The sequence below is a fragment of the Amblyomma maculatum genome, chromosome 1 (genome assembly GCF_055883805.1).
Source record: "Amblyomma maculatum isolate TAMU_Amacu chromosome 1, ASM5588380v1, whole genome shotgun sequence".
NCBI lineage: Eukaryota > Metazoa > Arthropoda > Arachnida > Ixodida > Ixodidae > Amblyomma > Amblyomma maculatum.
In genome coordinates, this window is record NC_139344.1 from 196,266,098 (window position 1) to 196,282,509 (window position 16,412).

The 16,412-nt window shown below is 41.9% G+C and overlaps 1 protein-coding gene across 3 annotated transcripts in view; it reads left to right on the top strand.

Annotated features, from left to right (window-relative positions):
• Positions 1-16,412, top strand: part of LOC146205331 (uncharacterized) — a 121,566-nt gene that overhangs the window by 425 nt on the left and 104,729 nt on the right. For 2 of the 3 annotated variants that reach the window (XM_084589974.1, XM_084589975.1), the window contains exons 2-6: positions 3,907-4,015; positions 4,625-4,659; positions 4,749-4,814; positions 7,588-7,694; positions 9,825-10,185. In XM_084589974.1, the coding sequence (XP_084446100.1) occupies positions 3,907-4,015; positions 4,625-4,659; positions 4,749-4,814; positions 7,588-7,694; positions 9,825-10,185 (678 nt within the window). The remainder of the gene's footprint in view (positions 1-3,906; positions 4,016-4,624; positions 4,660-4,748; positions 4,815-7,587; positions 7,695-9,824; positions 10,186-16,412) is intronic. The other variant, XM_084589976.1, reaches the window with a different exon arrangement.

Here is a 16,412-nt window from a genome sequence, read left to right on the forward strand (position 1 = left end):
GAGGGAGGGTGCATAAGACCTTTAATTATGTGCTTCGGCGTGTTACCGCTTTGATTGCACCTTAATTCGAAGAAAAAAAAAGAAAGAAAAGCAGGGAAGGTGTAGAGAACAAAAAAAAAATAAAAATAAAACAGACGCACTTTTGTAGTGTGTGCTCGCTGTATGCACTTGTCTTATCGTAAGATTTCCGGAGAAGTCATCTCCATCCGAGGAGCAAGATTCAGAATGAGGCACGTTTTCAGTTTATGTTCACACCACGTTCGTCGCGAGTGATCTAGCTCCGCAGGATCACTTTTATACAGATTATGGCATGCGTCTGATGTTGCTCTGTTGGTGGAACGCGGTTAATTTATGCTCAGTAGGAAACTTCACGACTGTATGCATGCAGTCCGCCCATTGCCATGTCACGCCCACTGTCACCAGAACAGGTGTAGTGTTGTAATGTGAATTTTTATTTCGTAGTTTTTTATTGTTCCTCTCCTACTCAACTGAAGGGTTACATAGGAGGCATCCATGCCCGTAACTGAGCCTCACTCAAAACAAACGGAAGAAAACAAAGATTAAACTCTTTATTTGTTAATCTGGTATCAACCGAAATTAAAGGTTGGTTGGTTTGTGGGCTTTAGCGTCTCAAAGCGACTCGGGCTATGAGAGACGCCATAGTGGAGGACTCCGGAAATTTCGACCACCTGGGGTTCTTTAACGTGCACTAATATCGCACAGCACACGGGCGCCTTGCTTTTCGCCTCCATCGAAAAGCGGCCGCCGGTATTAAAGGTAACTAGTAGGCAGGTTAAATGCTGGTGTGTCTATGCAGGTGCGTTTTGACCACGTGTCTCGTTTCGCTAATTAGAAACTAGTTTTTGCTATTAAGTGTGCATTCAATTTCCTCAAAATTCAATGTTTTGATGCAGGTAAAGGGGAAATAGGGGACTTGGCAAGAACACTGCTTATTCCGATACTTGTTTTGTTGTATGGAATTGGTTGATAAAGCTAATTCTATGAATGGCGTAGTAGTAGTTCAATTAAAACCTAGTCTATTTTCTGGGGAGGTAGCAGAAGTTTGAAAGTGCATGCAGATATCATTTTCAAATTTCCTCATTGTTGCCATTACTTTTTCACGTGTGGTCAAGTATAAGTCTTCCATGTTTCATTGCAGTGTTCTGCTATTGTTTGTGTGTGCATGAGATTTTCAATGGAGGATGGAGGAGGCAGGCTGTACCATTTATTTACCTTGTTTTTATTGTTTTGAGCAGTGAGGTGTGATGCTTTCTTCATCATAAGCAGTTGCGTTGTTAATTTTAATGATTTCCATTTATTTACACTAATTATTTCATGCATTTGTTACCAAACAGAAGAAATTACTCGGTACCCATTTCTAAAGACTAGGTGTTTTTTTTAGGCTTGCAATTAATGGGAGCTCGATATAGTGCCTCATGAAAGCATGCCATTTGTTAGTTTTTCCTAGCATCTGACAAATTGATCTTTTTGAATGCCAGTGTACACTGTGATGCATGTTTAATAGAGCTGGACCTGCCTCATACGGTATGTTCTATATCTGCGTAATACAAATTCCACGGGTAAGAGGAGTAGTGGTTGTATTGTATCTATCAGCTTTGGCCATGACCAGGATATACATTTTAGTAAGATGAGTCTTTGGGTTAGTTGGTTCGACATTTCAGACATAACTACAGTGCATGGACCACATGCACACATATACACATGGACAGATGCTGCATCATTTGTGTCTGTATGTGTGTATATGTATGTATGTATGTATGTATGTATGTATGTATGTATGTATGTATGTATGTATGTATGTATGTATGTATGTATGTATGTATGTATGTATGTATGTATGTATGTATGTATGTATGTATGTATGTATGTATGTATGTATGTATGTATGTATGTATGTATGTATGTATGTATGTATGTATGTATGTATGTATGTATGTATGTATGTATGTATGTATGTATGTATGTATGTATGTATGTATGTATGTATGTATGTATGTATGTATGTATGTATGTATGTATGTATGTATGCATGCATGCATGCATGTATGTATGTATTTTCTGTTTGGAACATGGTTCTTTCATTGTAGTTATGTCTGATATGCATCATAAAGAAAATCTGCTTTTTCATGGTAAATGCCACAACCAATGCTTAGCAAGTGCTGGTAGAGAACAGTAATAGGGGAGTGTGCAGCTGGGTCACTCAGCATTGTGGTTGTGTTTTGTGCTGTAACACATTTGCTTAAATGCTTCAGCTATTGTCTTTTGCGAAACTTCCTGGTCCTATGTGCCTGTGGCTGAACTGGACTCAAGTGTTCTTGGTGAAATGGCTTTGCTGATTTGGCTTAAAAGCTGTACTGCATCTTAGTGCCTTTGTTCTCAGAATTTGCAGATGGCGGTGACCACCGCACAGCACTGTCATTTATGCCCACTATGGTCAGAGGGACCTTGTCCTGGCACTTATGTGATAGGTGGTAGGTGGGACATGGGGCAGAGGCGAGCAGACTTGTTTAGAATGCTCAAGTGGTGTGCTCTCCGGAGCAAAGGGAGTGAATGCTTAAAGCAGGTAGTGGTGTTCATAAAAACTTCTTGCACTCACAGCGGCAAGACCATAAGCACCAGATGTCCAACAGAGCAGGTGCATCAAGATCTTGCTTAATTTGCCTTACTGCATGCTTTTAAAGCAGATCCCACAGCCTGGTAACTCCCATAAACGGTTAGAGGCCTTGTTGTCTAGATAATCTGGCACCAGTGTTGTGATAAAAAAAAAGTATGGACATGCCTCTGGCAGGTAGGTTTGGCAGGTGGTATGGCTGGACACCGGTTGATCGGTAGGTTGTGTGACATGAGACCATGTGAGATAGGCGAGTTGGCAGTAGCTGCCACCTTGGGTAGCTCCTTTGAAATGGGAGTCAAACCCTCTTGGACCCTTGCTTGGATCCTGAGTCAGACATATTACTAGGCCATGCAGGCATGCTCATGCTATTTTGAATGGTCATTTTCCATAATGTAGTAGCTTACGACTGCATGCTTATGAGTGTGTGTGAGATGATAGAGGTACAAAATAAGGGATTAGTTATTAAGCAAAGTGCATGTATGCGAGCATGGATCTATAAGGAGAGCAATCCGTCAGCAGGAGCCATCAACGCTGTCACGTAATATTTATAGAGGTGGAGCTTAAGTGACCTCAATATTTTTCACCTGCGTACATCGTTGCAGTCATGAAGGCTATTGAGAAGCGTGTCAGTGCGGGCAATACCAAACTAGGCCCTCAATTCCTCTACATAATATGCAGGTACCTGTCCCACAGGGCTGCTGCAAAAGTGCTATTTCTGCCGTACCCAAATGCTTCATTACTTATAAAATTGCAAGAGAGAAGTCAAAAAGTATAAAAGGCACATGCCTTTCTTTGTCTGCTTGTCGAAGCCAAAGACGAGGTATACTTATGTTAAGTGCTGCAAAGTGCACTGTTTTGTGGATTGCCAAGCACCGAAGTGAAGGGCTTGTGGTATTTACATACATTATCAGCAAAAAATCATGCGCAGTCAGAAAAAAAAGAAATGAATGTACTTTACTATAGTGCAGGATGTACAGGGACGTTGCAGTTTTTATTGAGTAGTGCATGGCCTGAGCTGGTCCTGAGTTTCAGGAACAAGGTTGGGGATTGAGGGAAGAGCTAAACACTGTAATGTTTAGCTGCCTAGAAGTATGATGGTTTGAAATTTTTTTCCTATAACGGATTTTTTTCAGCAGTGGTCTCTATGCCTAAATTAGTGTATTAGGTAGGATGTTTTTAGCATCCATTAATTTTAATGATCATTGCAGAAGTCAGTTATGAGCATGCAGATTTTGAAAAAGGGCAGATTGCTAATAGCTTTTCTGCCCCAGTTGCAGGATGCTGGAGTTCTTGACTTATCAGCTTCATCGGCTTGTGGACCAAAAAAAGTGCACGAGTGCATTCTCTGCTCAAGGACTCATAGCACTGGTTCTGTTACAGGTAGTTTGAGTGGTTCATTTTTTACTATTACTCCTGCTCTTTACTTTTACATCTTGTTACTCTCTAACCATTTGGGATAGTAACTTTTCCTTTCATTGGCTCCAGAAATACAGAATGCATGACTAGCTTATATTCTGTGTGGCGTTGGCATCATTGCTTAACAGTGCTGTTGTTGGCCAATCATATTTTTCGCATTCAAATGAAGAAGACAAACAGTGCTTCATTTGTCTCCTTTATTTGTCTCATCCCTGTGCTGTTTCTTTATTTTCAGTGTACAGTTTGAGAAAGCTGCGATTCTAGCTCATCAGCAGTAACAGCATGTTATTGCGGGCAGTCTTAATAAGTTAACTAAAAAGTCTTGAATCTGGCAAATTTAGACATCTCATTGTAATATGTAAACATGTGACTGTGGCTTCTAAACCTGCTTGTTTGCTGAGCTACACCAGTGTCTTGTTGGGGCTTAATGTTATGGTTTCTTGTGTTTTGTTTTGATGCAGAGTTAGATAAGTAAGTCTACATTTACGATACGTGCCCAGCTTTCCCTTTAATTGGCTCATTGCATGCTGTGTCTGACTGTTTTACTTTTTTTTTTTCTTCTTTATTCCCCAGAACATACCAAGGATGAGGATAATATCTTTGGATCGGTATGGGCATTTCGTCATTTGTGGCACAGCCATTCATTCAAGTTTTGTTAAAAGCTAGAAATTAATTTGTGCCATACATTTTGTTCTAGGAGACGGTGTGGGACTGTTTGCCTACTGATGCCCTTTGTACATCAGAGGCTCTGTTTAGTGAGGAGGTAAGTGTGCATTTACTTCTTTTGCTCATGATAGCCTTGATTGCACAATAAAACCTAATGTAGCTAATTAACTGACTAGTAAGTATGCATTATCTCATGAAAAGTTTCAAAAGATTGCAAGTGGGTGATTTTCGATTCCTACGCTAGCATAAGGGAGCATTTCCCTGAGAAAAGTGAGCGTAGATTCTCGCAGTTGTGGGCGACATGTTCGGTGTGAGCGCTCGGACAGTTGCGAGGTGTAAGAAAGCAGCTTTCTCTGGTGGAATAAAATTTCACAAAAAAGGCCTAGAAAGGTGACAATATCCAGTTCTCGGGGTGTGAAGTATGGCAGCTTTACATTCAGTGCCATCTGGCTCGCATCATTGTATTGCAAACGCCATGAATAATAAACACTGTTTATTTTTTTTTGTTTTTTTTTTTTAAAGCAGTCATTGCAGTTTGATAAAAAATGGGCTTTTATGTATAGCTCATATTATAACTTTCTACCCATTAATCCTTTTCTTTAAATAAAGCTTAAAAAAAAATAGCTAGGCTTAGAGTCGAACCTCGATCCCTCACAAAATGAACAAAGATGCCCGCGCTTCATATCACTAAGCCAGCACTTGAGACGGAGTGACACATTTTGTTTGCTTTTAGCATTGGACTACTTCTGTATCTTTGACAGCGTTGGCTGCTATGTATGAAACAGAGTATAGAGTGTTTTGGTTGTGGTTATGTTCCGAAATATTGTGAAGAACTCTGTCTTGCTGAAGTGGTCCTTTTAGCACATGTGACACCAACACACTCAATAGATCATCGAAAGCATAGGCAAATGACCTTACAAACGCAAGACCAAATGCTATAGCATCACTGAACAGACACAACTGCATTTCATGTGTTGTTTTTCACTTCCCTTTCATGGCTTCCTGCCACTGTAGCCGTGGGCTTTGTTACTGAGCCTTAGGTTGCAGGTTTGTTTTTATCTGTGAACGATTTCATTTTGATGTAGGTATTGTGCGAAAATTGGCTGTGGTTTAGCTTCGGTTAAGCCTAGTGTGAAGCGATAGCTCCAGCCGAGGCGCGCGGCGTGCTTCTATATTTACTTGAGATTGACATCAGCGATCATGTGTCTCACCACGCAACTGTTAAGCTACTTCCCACATCAGTTGGCCTTGACCTCGACCTTTGGTGGGAACATAGCTACCCAAAATAGTTGTAGCTTAAGTTTCAACTTGACCTCGAAGCTGTTCGAAGGCCATCAGAAGCACACGGTGGCCTTGGCTTTACCTCTCATAGTGAAGCTATCGCTTCAAAAATTTACTGCAATCGCTGTGCGCATTAAACAACTATCCTTGAGTAATGGGAGAGCTCGGGGTTCTGGAACTCTCCACTGCACTGCCTGATAGTGTGTAACATTTCTGTGGCTCAAACAGAACTATCGATATCCTCTATGGCTTTGAAACTTGCCCAACAGCATGTCATTCAATTGACCATACTGACGACATTTCCTACTTCACTCTTTTGCCTGCAGGTGTAGTGCCTGCTTCTTGAAAATAGTCCCTCTGCATGGTTGGAAATAATGTGGGCACATTTGACCCTCATACATTTCCTACAACTTGGCTTTGATAAGTAGAGGTTTGCCTTGAAATGTTTTATGCCACTAGCTTAGAGTGTTCAAAACATTATGTAACAGTTTCACAAAAATGTTTTTATCCAAAAGCAATTTTGAGGTGAGAGTTGCATTTTTCAACATTATTTTAGCTTTAAAGGACTTAATACCTTTAGAGATGCTTTTTATCATAGTATTTCATTTATAAACTCGTGTCAACAGGCATTTTCATACTGTGTGCTTTGTACTTCGAAAGCTTGGAACCAAGTTCACTTCACTAAACTTGACCAAAGTGTAGTAAGTGGTTGCACACCATTTGTTTACATGCGCTAATTATTTTTTACTTTGTGTAATGACCTTTTTAATTATAGTTTGCCACTGAAGAAGCCTCCCATTTACTTCCTCTTAGTGTTTCAGCAGCAATGCTGCTAAATATGAGGGTCATCGTAGCTGCAGTTTGCAACACTGTGGTTTGTTTTTGCATATCTGTTTTGGCACATCTCAGAAGTTTCCTAAGGGTGTTTACAAGGAACAAAAAATAAACTGTGGCCTTTGTGAATGTTGAAACTGCAAATGAAGTTTGCAGAATTCTTTTTTGTAAATCATGTGGAGATAATTTTGAATGCCTCAGGGAATTTGATTTTTATCACTTTTGTGCAAATGGAAAAGATAGAAGTGCAGGCATGTTTATCTTGTCTTTGCCTGAATTGTGTGTGTTGAAAAGGAAAACTTTCTCTTATGCATTTGCGCAAAACTGACACGAATTAAATTTCCTGAGGCATATTGAGGTATGAAACATTTCCTGAGGTAAGAAACATATTGCTGCATAGTGAGGTTGCCAATGTATATATTTCCAGAGTTTTATCTTTGTCAACACTTAAATTGTTGGATTTGAGAGTTAGTTTTTCAGATAGATTATAACCTATGATATTATAGTATATTATAACTTATATATGATATATTATAACCTAGAGCCATTCTCAATCACTAAATCATTTATATCAACCCCTCATACATGCCAGACCGTAAGCTGGTGTTGGACAAGCAGCTGGATAAATGAACCTTGACCTACAGAAACATACCAGCTGCTAGCTGTCTTGTGGCACTTTGCAATTTTTGCATTGTATTTTTTATTGAGGTCACTTACATATTATATGGCTCTTTTTCTTGACTTTTTTTCTGTAGATTGACCTGTCAGCCCTGAGGGATGGAACCTTTCCAAAAGAATTGCTGAATTTAGCAGATGATTGTGGGTCTTCTGTATGTGTCTGTGAACGCTATTCCAACTGGAAGTGAGTATTTTGTTTAACTATATATGTATATATGCATGCACAACAAGGTGGGGAGGGAGTTAACGCCACACAGCAACACATGGGCAGTTACACTGCCTATGTGTTGCTGTGTGGCGTTAACTCCCTCCCCACCTTGTTGTGCATGCACTGTCATATGAGCTGCATGCAGGTGGCACATAGTCAGTGAAACTAAACCTTATCGTACTGAGCATAGGAGGAGAGACAAACATTTAAGCCATGAATTTTTTTTTTTTTTTTTTACAGAAACTAGGTACCTATTTCTCAATATTCTGACAGTGATTTTGCAGTAGAATTGATATTAGGTTCCATCTTTATCTCATAGTGAACGTAAAAGCACATGTCGTTTGTATCGTTAGTGTGTCCTGATGGAGAAGAAAGTGGTGCAGTATAGTAGCAAGCAATAGCTTAAGGACAGGAAAAGAAAAAAATCGACAACCTTAAAAAGCATAACATTTTTTTTCTTCCCTTTATACTATATTGTGTTTATAGCAGTAACCTTGTTATGGACATTCTTCTTCTGCAATGGTCATTGAGTATTGGCGCAATGCTATGAGAGAGCTCTGTTGTAACCACACCATGGTTACAACAAGGCCTTAGGTCATAGAGGTTGGCAATTTGGGCAGAAGCCCACTGTGTTAGATGTGGCTGAGGAGACATCTTGCTGCTTTGGTTTAAAACGAGCGTGGGAAGTATTAATTCCAATGCTGGTTGAAGCTACGCATGGCACATACGGTATGAGAGGATTGCACCACTTTGTATAGTTGTGCGTGACATGTGCATTTTTTTCCTCTTTTGTTTAGTGTTAGTTTGCTTCTAAACGTTGGCTAAATTCTTGCTATATTAGTAGGCCCTCTGCAAACAGATGCACCTCATCTGCATCTGTCAAGCGATTTTTGTTTTTAATAGGCCAAGTAGCAGGTGGTTACCCAGTATGAGTGGTGATACACTGTTGTTGGATGTTATATTGTTAATTTTGACGTGGGTAATTTCTTTTTCGCCCAATTGGAATTGTCCGTGGAATGAGTGACAATATTTTGTTGGTAGCATGTCTTTCAGGGACAAAACATTTTAACAGGAAGATGGGGTAGCGAAAATTTTTAACAAGCGGGACAGAAAATTATCTCAGCACAGGGTGGTAGACTAAGCAGAGACATAAATGAGTGCTCGTATTACCACGGTGGCCTAGTGGTTTGAGCATACGTCTCGCACACAGGAGGTTTGGGGTCTGATCGCTGTTGCTGCCGGCAGCACCCCATGGTGACACAGCTGCAGTGTTTTTCCTTGCCTGCTGCTCGGTTTATCTAAAGTGAAATGCTTCGAAAATGGGTCCTTGACCCACATTGTGTACGCAAAAATGCTGTGTGTCTGGGGAAGCTTTGCCCGGCTGGGAAGCACGGGTCTTAAGCATTGCCTTTTAAACACCTTCTGTGTTCACTGCTTCAGTGTTTTAGCATGGCGTATGCATTTATTTGTTGGCCTGAACACTTTGAGATTGTGTTAAAACCGGGATAATATGGCTTTTGAAATTTTCCTGTGGTCATAAGTCATGTCATCTGTCTTCTTCCCATTCCGTCCTTTGAGCTAATTTTCTGTTATTCAGTCATATATTTCACTCTTGTTTTTTATTAGTGTAACTAAGGTAAACCAGTCCTCTTCCCATCAGTCTGTTGTTTGTACTGGTGTCTGTGCTGGGCTTTCGCGCTGCAGTCATTTCGTGCCATGTCATGCCATCATGTTTAATAAATAATAGAACCCTTGGATGTTAAATTTTCAGCTGAAATAAAAAAGAAAAGAAAATGAGTAGAAATTGTTTTTTCTGACTCTGCTCTGTCCTGCTACTTGAAATCTCAGATGAGGGAGGCATGCATTCACTCAGAGTTAACTGCTGAGCTAGTTGGTTTTCAGACATAAGAACAGGATTTTTAGCGCAACGAAGACACGCATAAGAGAGAGGACAGAAGGGGCTTTTGTGGTCTTCTTTCTCGTGCGTGTCTTCGTTGCACTAAAAATTTATAGTTATGGATGTTTGGGTGTGCTATACAGATGTTCGCGTTTGCTACGGTATCCAGCGTGAGCAGCAGTGCAGTGTCGGCCAACATATTATCGCAGGGCATTGGATCCAGACGCAGACCAGCAGGAGCTGCTGTGCTGGCAGGTGGTGAAGCAGACATTGCACCGCAAGTACCAGAGGGCAGGCCTTGGGAGCGAGGCAGTTACCACTCTGCAGGATGATGACCAGCTGCTCCCCACTGATGCAGAGGTGCGCGCCATGGTGTCACGCCTGCGCCGCAGGGACCCACAACATCTGCTCCAGTGCCTCAAGTACCAGGCGCAGCTGTTTGTGGTTGAGTCACGCCTACGTATGCTTCCTCACCTCGTGTCTGGGCCCCGCCTCGAGGACGCTCTGGTGGCCGAGTATGCAAAGCTGCGGCGCGCCTGGGAAGGACTGGACCCGGTTCTTGAGGAACTGGTATGCTTGAATTAGCATATGGGGTGGGCTTTAGGTTTCCCCCATGAGTGGACCTGAGGGTAGGTTACAAGAGTAAGTGTCTAAGACACGATACATATTGTTAATTGTTTGCTGCAGTTTGTTGGCCCTGCTGCTGCTTGCCAATGCTCGAGATACTGCGTAGATTTATCTCATCTCAGAAACAGAACATTCGGTTCTGCTGTATCCCAAGCCATGTTGGGATTGATGGCAATGAAACAGCTGGCGCTGCGGAAGCCCGATGTGGTGAAACAAAACAAGTGAGCTTGCCGCATAGGGATTGTTTGAAGTTATTGCATAAAAAATTTAGACATAGATGGCAAGCTGCATGGAAATAACAGGTAAACAATAAATTGTATTCTGTAAAGTCCTTTTTAGCAGAACGGAAGTCCAGTAGCCATCAAGAATGTTTTAAGGAATTTTATGTCGCTTACGCATCAGACACTGATCTCACTCTTAATTTCTTACTAACAAAACGAGACAAACCGCTCTGCGAAAGGTGCGCTAGTGAACTCACAGTTAACCACATTTTAATTGCCTGTTCAGCACTAAAAGATTGAAGAAAAAATATTTTATATTATTTTACAAACAACATATACTATTACACCCCATGCTTCTTTTAGGTGAACAAGCAATTCTTGATTCTGCCCAGATTTTTAAGTTCCTTAATTATGCCAACATTTTAGACAAACTACAGCAATTGCTATACCATTATTACTATCATCAGTTTTTACCTTGTGTTTGGCGCAGCATAGCCTTGGTCGCTTTTTCGTCATAGAACCCAACATAACTAACTTCTTAAGGGATGAACTAATACCCAGCTGGCAGTCCCAGGCTTATTGTGCCCTATTTTAGTTAAGCGTGTGAAGATAATGTACCTCTGTAGCATACAAAGGAATTTGCGCCTTGCTTTGATGAATGGGTCGCTAAAAGCTGCCCTGAGCAGTTGCATGTGCAACACCGAGGGGTCTCTACAAGGGGAGGTTCGTTAAAGAGACAGAACACTAACCAAAATATATAATGGGATCACGGTGGAAAGGAAAAGATCTTGCCTCGAATGGAATAGATCAAGCGCTACAATATCCTATCCAAGAAACGAGGGTTTATAATATTAATTTGGCACTGAAAGTGTCATGAAAACGCCTAGTGTCACCTCTTGGGGCTAAACACTGTCATTTTCACTGTAGTAACCTATGTGACCACATATTGGGAAAATGTCATCGGTTTTAGTAAGTGCACAGTATTCTTTATACTTTGAAGATTGCTCGTGTTGTTTTATTGTACAGTCGAATCCGGATAATTTGAATTGCGGTTATATCGAACTCACGGAATATCCCCTTTAAAATCCTATTTAAAAGTATAGGAAAGCTGCGTCGTATATTGAACTCCAGTTTCACCGGTCGTTCCATATATCGAACTTCACACCAGGCACTGGATGGTACGCCTTCCCCAAAGTCGATCGCATCACTCTCGGCAGTTTGCCATGTTACATTGTAAATCAGTCAGTTAATGTGACATCAAGGATGTGATGCCACGCAACCGGAAGTAGAGCTGAAAAAGGGCATAAGAAGGGATAGGCGCACAATTTGAAAGTACCAAAGACTAAAATGGGTAAACAAGAAGTGAATTAAGCAACTAGAAGCAACCAGAAGCAACCAACAGCGGCATCCGTGCTTTCGCATTACTCCAATGCAGATTCTGCAGGGCTCTTCAATTTTCTTTTTTCAAATTCTCGGTGGCAAAAGTGGTGGGAGGGTTCATTATGCGAGTGGGTTGATTACGCGACAAATACGGTATCATTTTTCATGATTGCAAGCGGTGTCTCAAGCCAATTTCTGTGTATCGAATGATCGGTATATCAAACTGTTTCGTGATCCCCTTCGAATTCAATATATCCGGGTTCAGCTGTATTTTTCACTTTCTCTGCTGCACCCATCAGCAAAAACCATCCTTCGTATCGCCCATGATGGGCTTTTAGCATTTGTCACTAGATGGCGCCACAGTGTTTTGAATATTTTGGATGACACGGTGACCATGGCCCACTAAAACTTCTGTCGATGATGTGTACGCTCGTGTGCTGCAACAACCTTGGGTGTAGAACTAACCTTGATGCTACTTTGTACTAAACAATGTCTAATTAGAGTCTGGGAGGTGAAATTATATTAGGTTTTGGTTGATCACTTTTGCCGACACACAATCATCACGGTCGCTACTCATGGTTTCCAGCATTGGACTACATAAAAGTTTTCTACTGCGCTTCTGGCTAAACCATTACGGAATCGCCAACTCGAGACAGGGAGCGTTGCATTGCACCGAAAAAAATTGGGCGCTTAGAGCTGCAGTGTTCTGTCCCTTTAAGCTCTTGGGACGTCGTGGAACTGGAAAACTGCTCAGTGTCTTCAGTGGTGGAGCTTGGCTTTTGCACTTTGGGGTACCATCATTTGGCTGCAGTAGAGGCGGACAAAAATACTGATCATTGCCACTAGCATTGATCTTTCTGCAGTAAGGGTCAGAACAAGCTAAAAAACAGGTCAGAACTGCCTGTTTAAGGTTTCATAGTTCTTTCAGATTCAATATGATGGGTACCATAGTGGAGCTCTGCTACATCTGGGGTTGTCATAGGCTGTGAGAATGTTTTCACAATTCATGGGCTCAAAATAGGGCACTAATACAGTTGAACCTTGATATAACAAAGTCATACTCTTTGAAAAGTAGCTTCATTGTATCCTAAACTTTGTTGCGTCGACGTTTTACTCTTTCAGTGGTGGAAATGATATTTTCATTCTGGAAGCCTTTCTGTCCCACTTTGTTTTACCTATATGAGTGGGTAGGGATAATACGAGGGATTTTAGTAGGAACAACAAACAGAACAAGCGACAAGAGTGCAGCAGAATCTCCGTAAACGGAAACCGGTTATATGGAAGTATCGCTTAAACAGAACAAATGGCTTGATGTTGGTTGGCTTTGTATTTGGAACTGAAATTTCCCAATCACTGCACAGACGGAACTGAAAATAGTCTGTAAACTGCAACTACCTGGGTAAGCGCGGTGCCATGGCAGGATGCATCACTGCCCCCTCCCCGGGTTTTGTCTCAGCCTGTTGCCTGCACCCGTATCGCTTGCTTGCAGACATGCCTTGTGATTATAGTTGCGCTCAGTTAAGCCTAAGCCTCACAACCTTTGTTCGGTGTTGTGCACAATATTTCGTCACAGTGTCAGCATTCAATGGCAGCGCAGACACGACGGCACAGTGCGCTTGCGTTGGAAAGGATGATGGATATTCTCGACAACATTGACAGTGGTTGTTTCACGAACAAGGCACTCGCAATGATGTGCACAGTCTCCAGGAGCAGCCTAATGTGAATAAGATTGAGCCCAATGTGTGCCATTCTTATTGCCTACATTTCACATATTGGGATTCACCTTTGCGGAGACTGCCAGCTGCACATCCACGCGTCGCGTCAGGTCCGTAGCGCAGAAGCTAATTGCGCAATGCAGTATCTACTCTCTCTGTAAACGAAACTCCTGAAAAGCAAAACATATTTTCCATGTCCTTTGATGTTTTGTTTAACGAGAGTGCACTTAGTACAATAAAGCTTCATTAACTTGAAATCCATGGGCGCCGTGCATTTATATGTCATCTTCAAAGTATTTACTGACCGAATTTTCGCTATCTCGAAATATTTACTGATGGCTGGAGGTATAAACGCCACTACTGAAAACTACAGCATGTTGATGCTGATATTTATTAATAGTGCCAAGCAATCATGCGACCCATCATGTGCTCTCGCGAACTGATGGGAACGGAACATGCAGCAACGGGTCATCTCAAAATGGTACAGACAGCTGGTTTGGTTTGCTTAGTGGATCGTGCGGCCATTAGCGCCATGGACATGCACACACTTGACATGGTTTACCGAGCGTCGACAGTGCTCGCACTTATCCTGCTTTGCGACGAGGTGGGCGGTGAGGTGCAGTGATTGCGATGTTGTGGACATGATTTAATTTTCTTAAGGCTTGCAAGCTGAATTCAAGGCTGCAAAGCTATAATTACTGCATTTTTACTGTTTCTTTTGCCGCACTACTCTGCTTTGTGCAGTGCAGACTGTGGCACATCCTTTTGCGCACTGGTGTCTTTGTATGACAGTATTGAATTGGCTGTTGAGTTGGCAGGCATCTAGAAGCACTGCAGATGAGCAGCAACGTCAGCAAGCACTTTCTGCTACGTTGGGTAGGCTAAAGGGAGAAAAGGACCTTGATGAACTTCATTACTTCCATCGCAGTCACTTTGTGCGGACCGTTGTTTACAGTGTCGCAAAAGGAACACCCATAGAAGAGATAGTAGCAGGATGACCTTAACACTTTCCTGTCCACGGGAAAAGTAAGGATTTTTAAGTAGTATAAAAAAAAAATTTTTTTTTTTTTACAAGCACTTGCTTGGTACAGGAGTGTATGGTAGCAAATTGTAGAGGAGGAAATTCTCTTCACAATGGTATTCGTTGCAATTAACATCTTTTTTGCATAGGTGATTAAGAAAAAATTAATGGGAAAAAATTGCAGTTAAAATGAAAAAAAAAAATACAAAAACAGCAACAATTCTTCGCACAACAAATAAAACAAAAAAATTTAAGGTATACGTTTTTTAAAACAGGGACCGAGGTAACAATGCTGCAAATTCTAGCTTTCTAAGTACAGTATTACTCAAGTTAGAAAAGAAAACATTATACCATATGACCATCGTGCCACAGTGCGAGACAGTTCCTTGTTGCCGTGCAACAGAGGTTTGCTGCACATGTCTCACAGAAAACATTTGTTTTTTTGTTCCATCTTTCTTTCTTCATAGCACAATTTGCAGTTCTTGTACTTCTCCATTTTTTGAGGCTTGTGCCGCAGCCCCTGAGGTTGATCATGAGGCGGAAACAGAGGGTGAACATCGGGGTCTCCAGGTTGTGGCTCACCAAATCCAAGCAGTTGCTCGGCCAATTTTTTTTTTTTTTTCATCTCTTCTGGTGCGACAGCTCGCTAAGTTCAGTCTTTTTCACCGTAGGAAGGTTTTTCCAAAATATGCATTCACGTATATTTGTTCGTGCTCACGCATATCTCCTTGACGACCTCCGTGGTGAAGAATAGCAGAAAGAAATCGATGGCTCTGGAGTAGCGTTGTGCGGTGCTGCGGCGCACAATACCGAAGTCGACCCGTGGCTGCCTTGTAGAGGAAAACTGGACTCTCTGCGCTGCTATCGGCAAGTAGTCCCGCCTGAATGAGGTTGATACCCTGCAGATAACAGTTGTGACCTTAAGAACACTCTGATGTCTACCCATCAGCGCGCAGCAAAAGCGGAGCTTTTCGAAAGAGAAAGCGGAGCCTACCGGGGCATGGCCGTTGACGTTCCTGGTCGGTTTGACGCAGTTTTGCTGTCGGTGCTGAAGTCTGAAGAGCTGAATTCGTCTGCCGAGTCATCACTGTTGCTGTTAGCATCCACAGATGAGCACTCAGATGCGTCATTCATGGAAACGGCCCGCTTTCAAGCATGAGCAGCGCGTGACGTCGACACCATTTTGCAAGCAAGGTGCGCCGGTTACGTCACTTAAAAGTTATAAGAACGGCCGCGACGCGGCGAAAAAAAAAACCAAAAGCGAAATTGAAAAAAGGGTTGTTCTATTACCCACTGGATGCCGCCACTTGTCAAGGAGCGCTTCGAAAGCGGGAAAATTCGAATTGTGAAACCATCGATAACGGATTATTGATTGGAATAGCCGCGGACAAGTAATAAATGCAGTAGCACAAATTTCATAGTGCTGTGCATATTTTTCCTTTTTCATCGCAACGCTAAATGCTGTCCTCTGAAAGTAGTTTCTCCTCAGATGGCCTGTAGGATGTGTCGCCTTTTCGCAGAAAATTCGTAGGGAACCTTCTGGGATCTTTCGAGGACATCTGCCCAGATTTGGATGTAGTGTTCTTAAGCACATTATTGACTTGCTAGCTATAACAGCTGTATACGAAACCAATGCGGGGAAGATCCCACCGCTTACAAAAGTAGCATGGGTGGACTTCTTTTTGTAGATCTTATAACTACAATACAACTCTTTAACATGTTCACTCCAAACTGGGCCAGCAGCAGGTCACGTCAATTACAGATGCTGTGCGGCCATAAATACTGGATCACACAATGAAGCTGTCTGACCCACGTCCTCATCATGCGACTGAG